General features: G+C 45.2%; 1 protein-coding gene across 1 annotated transcript; it reads right to left on the reverse strand.

Moving 5' to 3' along the window:
• Nucleotides 1–2,598: 2,598 nt before the first annotated feature.
• On the reverse strand, nucleotides 2,599–5,716 carry LOC110507996 (SPRY domain-containing SOCS box protein 2). Its single transcript, XM_021588434.3, has 2 exons — nucleotides 3,705–5,716; nucleotides 2,599–3,453 (listed from the first exon to the last, which is right to left on the reverse strand). Exons 1-2 carry the CDS (start codon nucleotides 4,408–4,410, stop codon nucleotides 3,323–3,325), a joined length of 837 nt encoding a protein of 278 aa, XP_021444109.1. The 5' UTR covers nucleotides 4,411–5,716; the 3' UTR covers nucleotides 2,599–3,322.
• Nucleotides 5,717–6,617: the final 901 nt, after the last annotated feature.

The following is a 6,617-nucleotide window of genomic DNA, read 5'->3' on the forward strand; positions in this document are numbered from 1 at the left end:
TGGATAGAAAAACCTGACTATCAGCTTCCACGTCTGTATAGGACAAGAGATCATTCCAGTTTATTCCCTTAATTGCATTTTCAAAATAGTTTAATTCACTCTTAGGTATTCTTGGTTGATCCGGCTTTCTAACAGTAGAGAGGTTAAACCTGCTCTTAGACAGCTTTCTGGCTATAAGTGTCAGATTATGATCAGATAGCCCAGTAACCATATTGAATGATTTAGTCACTCTCTCTGGTTTATTACTGGACACCAAATCAATCTGTGTTTTAGAGCAACAAGTCACCCTGGTTGGCCCTTTAACTAGCTGTGTAAGGTCAAAGATATTAGTGATCCGTTTGAGGGTTTTCCTACAAGACTTGTCTTCATAATTAATATTAAAATCTCCCATCAAGATGACCTCTTTCCCAAAATCACATTCCCTAAGCATGTTATTAAACTGATCAAAAACACACTTTTGGTGGAAGGTGGCCAATACATTCCAATAAGGGTAAAATACATTTGGGGAGACAGGTGAGAGACTTGTTTTTGGAAAGGTGAATTTTTAGAAGTAGAAGTTTGAATTGTTTTGGCACAGACCTGGATAGTATACCAGAACTCTGCAGGCTAACTCTGCCCCCTTTGGCAGTTCTATCTTGTCGGAAAATATTATAGTTAGGGATGGACATTTCTGGATTTTTGGTGGCCTTGCTAAGCCAGGATAAAGACATGGCTAGGACATCCCGGTTGGCAGAGTGTGCTAAAGCAGTGAATTAAACAAACTTAGGGAGGAGGCTTCTAATGTTAACATGTATGAAACCAGAAGTCAACAAATGAGAGCGCCTGGGGAATGGGAGTGGAGCTATGCAGTGCAGGGCCTGGATTAACCTCTACATCACCAGAGGAACAGAGGAGGAGTAGGATAAGGGTACAGCTAAAGGCTATAAGAACTGGACGTCTAATGAATTCGGAACAGAGAGTTAAAGGAGCAGGTTTCTGGATGCGGAATAATAGATTCAAGGCATAATGTACAGACAAGGGTATGGTAGGATGTGAATACAGTGGAGGTAAACCTAGGCATTGACTGACAATGAGAGAGGTTTTGTCTCTAGAGACACCATTTAAACCAGGTGAGGTCACTGCATGTGTGGGAGATGGAACAAAAGGGCTAGCTAAGGCATATTGAGCAGGGCTGAAGGCTCTACAGTGAAATAAGACAATAATCACTAACCAAAACAGCAATGGATAAGGCATATTGACATTAGGGAGAGGCATGCGTAGCTGAGTGATCATCGGGACCAGTGAGTAGCTAGGCGAGCTGGAGACACGGCAATTCAGACAGCTAGCGGTCCAGGGCTAGCAGGCTAGCAAAAGGGCCTTAGGGGGACATCGCGACGGAAGAGTCTGTTGCAGCCCCCTCGGACGGTTACGTCGGCAGACCAGTCGTGATGGATCGGCAGGGCTCTGTGTAGGCAGTAAAAGGGTCCAGGCCAATTGGCAAAATAGGTATTGTAGCCCAAGAAATGCTGATGGACCTCTTTAGCTAACAGTCTGATATGCTCTAGAGAGCTAGCCGGACGCGGCTAGCAGATGGGCCTTCAGGGGACGTCGCGACGGAGGAGCCTGTTGAAACCCCCTCGGGCGGATTATGTCGGTAGACCAGTTGTGATGGATCGGCGGGGCTCTGTGTCGGCAGTAAAAGGGGTCCAGGCCAATTGGCAAAATAGGCATTGTAGCCCAAGGAGTGGCTGATGGACCTCTTCAGATAGCCGGGAGATGGGCCTTGCATAAAGCTAGTTCCAGGCTAACTTGAGCCTGTTTCGGGACAGAGATGTTAGCCAGGAGTAGCCACTCGGATAGCAGCTAGCTAGCTGCGATGATCCAGGTGAAAAGGTTCAGAGCTTGCGGTAGGAATCCGGAGATGTGGAGAAAAAGCAGTCTGGTATGCTCTGGGTTGAATCGCGCTATGTAGACTGGCAGGAGTTGACCGGGCTATGGTTAGTTGATGAACGCTAGCAGTGGCTAACTGACTACTAGCTAGTAGCTAGTTAGCTGGTTAGCTTCTGTTGGGGGTTCCGGTTCTAAAGTATAGAAAATAGCAGATCCATACCACATTGGGTGAGGTGGGTTACAGGAGAGTATGTTGAAATTGAGGTTAAAAATATACACAAAATATATACAAAGGAAAAAAAATATATATACAAGGGACACGACAAAACAAAGACGGCTGAACTGCTACGTCATCTTGGATATGATTGGCATGACCACAAGAGAGCAGTTTACACCAGACATCTTAAGAAAATTGCTGAACTGAAACAGTTTTGTAAAGAGGAATGCTCCAAAATTCCTCCTGACCGTTGTGCAGGTCTGATCTGCAACCACAGAAAACGTTTGGTTGCGGTTATTTCTGCCAAAGGAGGGTCAAACAGTTATTAAATCCAAGGGTTCACGTACTTTCCCCACCCTACACTGTGAATGTTTACATGGTGTGTTCAATAAATACACGAAAACATATAATTGTTTGTGTGTTATAGGTTTAAGCAGACCATGTTTGTCTATTGTTGTGACCTAGATTAAGATCAGATAACATTTTATGACCAATTTATGCAAAAATCCAGGTATAGTTCACATTCTTTTTATTCCCACTAACACACTGTTTCCAAAACTGTTCAAAACACATTCAAAACAGGATGATGGTAAATGTTGTGCATTTCTCCAGTAACCAGATAGAAACATATAGAACATCTCAGCAGCATATGTAATCATTCCAAACACAGCTGATTGCAATTTCAGCTGAAAGCCTACCCAAGTGTCCTAGAGAAACATAAAATAACGATGAAGCAGTTGTACACTGTACCCTTTGAGAGAAATGGTGAATGTGTGACAGAACTCTGGTATCAATGTCCAGCTAAGATGTCTGTTCAATAACTAAACAGGGTATATACACAGCTATGCATAATGTAAAGTACTGTAAAACTGTGGATTTACTGTATTTTAGAGAGTTATGGAGATGGAAGCCAGGCAACCTGCACATACATTCATCTTTGTGGATGAAGCTGGATTCGACATGGCAAAAACACGATGCAGGGCAAGAAATGTGATTGGACAGAGAGTAACCGTGGATGTCCCAGGCCAGAGAGGAGATAACATCACAATGTGTGCAGCACTGGCCAATGATGGTTGCTGTTACACAAACCACTCATTGGCCCCTACAATACAGAGGCTAATTTATTTTATGGATGACTTGCTTAATTCAATTAAAAGCTGTAATTTAGCCGTATATGGACCTTGGGTCAGTGAGAACGTTCCTATTTACTCTATAGTTTGTGTGTGGGTGTGTGTGTCACATGCTGGGCAGGATGTAGCGTTGAAGAGGAGGAGGCAGAGGCAGTCTGTCTGTCTGAGTCTCTCTCTCTTTCCCCATGGACACATGGATGGACAGACCACAGAGAGCCATCAGTGCAGGAGGCTCACCTGAGAGAAATAAAGGGAAGGAAAGAGAAATGTAATAAACATACCTGCAAACATAAGTACTTGGTGTGGGCACGTTTGGGTTTAAGGGCATCATGAATAGTTCTGAACTGTTTTAGTTGTGTTATTTGTGTTCAGTTTGAGAGCTGTAAAACTGTGCTAAATGTTGCCTGTCTGTGTTGATGCTAAAAGCCAAGCAACATGCCAAGGGATAATAAAGTTAAATTGTATTATAATAATGAAGTTATACTCACGGGTAGCTCCGTTGAGGTAGCGTAGTCGTATGAAGGCTCCACCCCTTACGCTGCTAATGGCTGGGAAAAGCTCCACCCCTTGGGGGAGGTCCTTAAAGGCCATGCCCAGGAAGCAGTCATCTACTACATATCCCAGAGTTCCTGTGTCCGCGTCCAGAACCAGCAGCACGCGCTCCGGGACAGGGTGAGGGGGGGACACAGATTGCTCTTCCGCCTGCACCCCTCTCTCCCCGGGGTATCTCCCCAGGGCTTGCCCTGCATGCCACAGCTGATTGTTTGTGAGTTCCCATCCCCAGGACTGTGAGTCTCCGCCCATCAGTGCAGTGTAACCAGAGGTTTGTAGCGGGCAGTGCTCTGTGGATACACCAATCACAGCATGACTTCCTCTGTGGGTGGGGCACCAGAGCACCTCCCAGACGTGCATTCCTCCCCTTTCCCCCTTCTCCCCCCGAGCCCCGTCGCTGATCTGCTGGGTGGGTGCGCGTGTCACTTCCTCCCCGCACTGGGACAGCAGGAAGTGAGGTGAACAGTGTGTGGGGCTCCAGCGGCACCGGGGGTCTCCAGGGTCAACGGGAGAGGAGTTTAGGAGGAGTGAAAGGCGGGAGGAGGTAGGGATGGACAGTGGGAGGAAGGAGGAAGAGGAGGGAGCATCCTTCTTCATCTTGGCTGGGATGCCACCCAGCCATCCAGACAGTGACAGACCCATTATAGCCTACACACACACACACACACAATATTCACTACTCAGACACTGGCTGAGCTAGGGTTTTTCAAGGCTGTGGAGAAAACAGAAATCATGTTAGACTGTTATTCTCAATCGAGCAATCCACATTGCATAGTGATGTCATTCATCACAAGTTAAAGATCCCATCCTTGGGCCTCCCGAGTGGCGCAGAGGTCTAAGGCAATGCATTGCAATGCTTGAAGTGTTCCTACAGACCCAGGTTTGATCCCAGGCTGTGTCACAGCCGGCCGTGATCGGGAGACCCATGAGGCGGCACACAATTGGCCCACTGTCATCTGGGTTAGGGGAGGGTTTGGCCGTCCGGGGTTTCCTTGTCCCATCACGCTCTAGCGACTCCTTGTGGCAAGCCGGGTGCTTGCAAGCTGACTTCAGTCGCCAACTGTACGCTGTTTCTTCCGACACATTGGTGCGGCTGGCTTTCGGGTTAAGCGAGCAGTGTGTCAAGAAGCAGTGCTGGCAGGGTCGTGCTTCGGAGGACGCATGCCTCTCCCGAGTCCGTACGGGAGTTGCAGTGATGGGACAAGACTGTAACTACCAATTGGATATCACGAAATTGGGGAGAAACGAGAGTAAAAAAAACGATATAATAAAACGTTATCTTATCCTTACACACAGTATCATGGCGTTCCTATGATAATAACATAAGGGACGAATTTATAACTAGTACTGAGGTAGCCTATAAATACTTTTCTGTCTTGACATGAGTCATGACAGCAAGATTTTGAATCAAGACTGGCCAAAGTCCTAAAGTATTATTCATACAATTTAAAGGTACTAGACCTCATGTAACAATTCAACAATGAACCATCTCTTTTTGTCAAATTTACTGGTGCCGCAAATCTCTTGTTAAATTGGCTGGTCCTTTGTTGCATTGACAACAAGAGATTTGCTGGCCCCAATCATTTTGACAACAAGAAAAGGTCTGTCTTTTGTTGACCAATATGAAGGCTGCACCATTTAAATGCAATTTTGTGAGGTCCCAATTACTTTTTTGGGGGGTGAAATATTGTGAAACACTAACATCCTAGTATTACTGTAGATATATTTTGTGAAATTGCAATGCAAAGAATTACATATAGCTCCTTTAATTAAAAAAAAATCAGTCATACAAAATTGACATCACTATAATCTCTCCCAGAATGTTTCACATTAGATCAGGTTAATCAGATGGTGATTGTTTGGAGTAATTGTCGTTGGATAAATAAACGTAGGCTAACATGTTTAGGTAAATAGATAGTAGCTTACCACACGTTCTCTCTCTCTTGCCCTTCGTAGTAATGGACATGGTCCCTCATGACCATGTTTTAACTCCTCTTACGCTCCCCCCACCGGACACTAGCGGGACGGTAACGTAACCATGCCGTCCAGTGAGTCTGACGACCTCGGCGGAGAGAACAGCACGTTCCGAAATCACGGAACACGTCACACAGATTGCCAGTGCAAGGGCACGAGATTCTGTGACCTAAGTAGTGAATTGATGATGGATATGCGTGAGATTTTGAGACAAACAACGGATAGTATGTCATAATAGGGGGTAAACATAATTTGCATTCTACAATTTTGTCTGCTACAGTTTGATGCATGCATCATGCATGATTGCGTATTAAAACGTCAACAGCCTTTCTCACATCGACTGCATATTAGCCTATAGGCCTATTCCTTCCCTACTGGCTGGCTCCCTCCCTCCCTCCCTCCCTCACCCCCCTCTCCTCTTTCTCCATCGCCCCCTCCCTGTCTTCGCATCTTTCTCTATCGCGTCCTGTAGTGGATGAACAAATACACCGCGAAACAGATGAAGAGGATGAGGCTAGGGCTTTTAATTGATAAAAAGATAAAAAGAAGATAGAACCAGAATCGGCTCATAGAGAGAGCGAGAGAGAGCATGCGCAGAAAGAATGTCAGCTTCTGTGCGTCCTCTAGGTAGTCGCTGGTTATTTTCCGAGTTTATTTTCTTGTCTGTAGTTCAATAGGTAGACTATTCGTTTACAATAGCAGTTATAGCCTACAGCTCACACACTTCCATCATGATCTCAACAGTAAGCTGTTTTTAACGTTGTTTTTATTTATAAAGGACATGTTAGCAAACAGTGGCGTTTGGTGCAGTTTAAACTGGGGAGGACAATTTTTTCTTAATGAGAATGGCCTTTTTTCTATTATAGCATATTGGA

The sequence above is a fragment of the Oncorhynchus mykiss genome, chromosome 2, assembly GCF_057628025.1.
Source record: "Oncorhynchus mykiss isolate SJ-2025 chromosome 2, ASM5762802v1, whole genome shotgun sequence".
Lineage (NCBI taxonomy): Eukaryota > Metazoa > Chordata > Actinopteri > Salmoniformes > Salmonidae > Oncorhynchus > Oncorhynchus mykiss.

Bases quoted from the DNA above. Each gene is read 5' to 3' on its own strand.
- LOC110507996 (XM_021588434.3), bottom strand. From the start codon at position 4,410: ATGGGTCTGTCACTGTCTGGATGGCTGGGTGGCATCCCAGCCAAGATG. The intron at 3,454-3,704 runs GTGAGTATAACT...TATTTCTCTCAG, and splicing joins CTACCTCAACGGAGCTACCC to GTGAGCCTCCTGCACTGATG.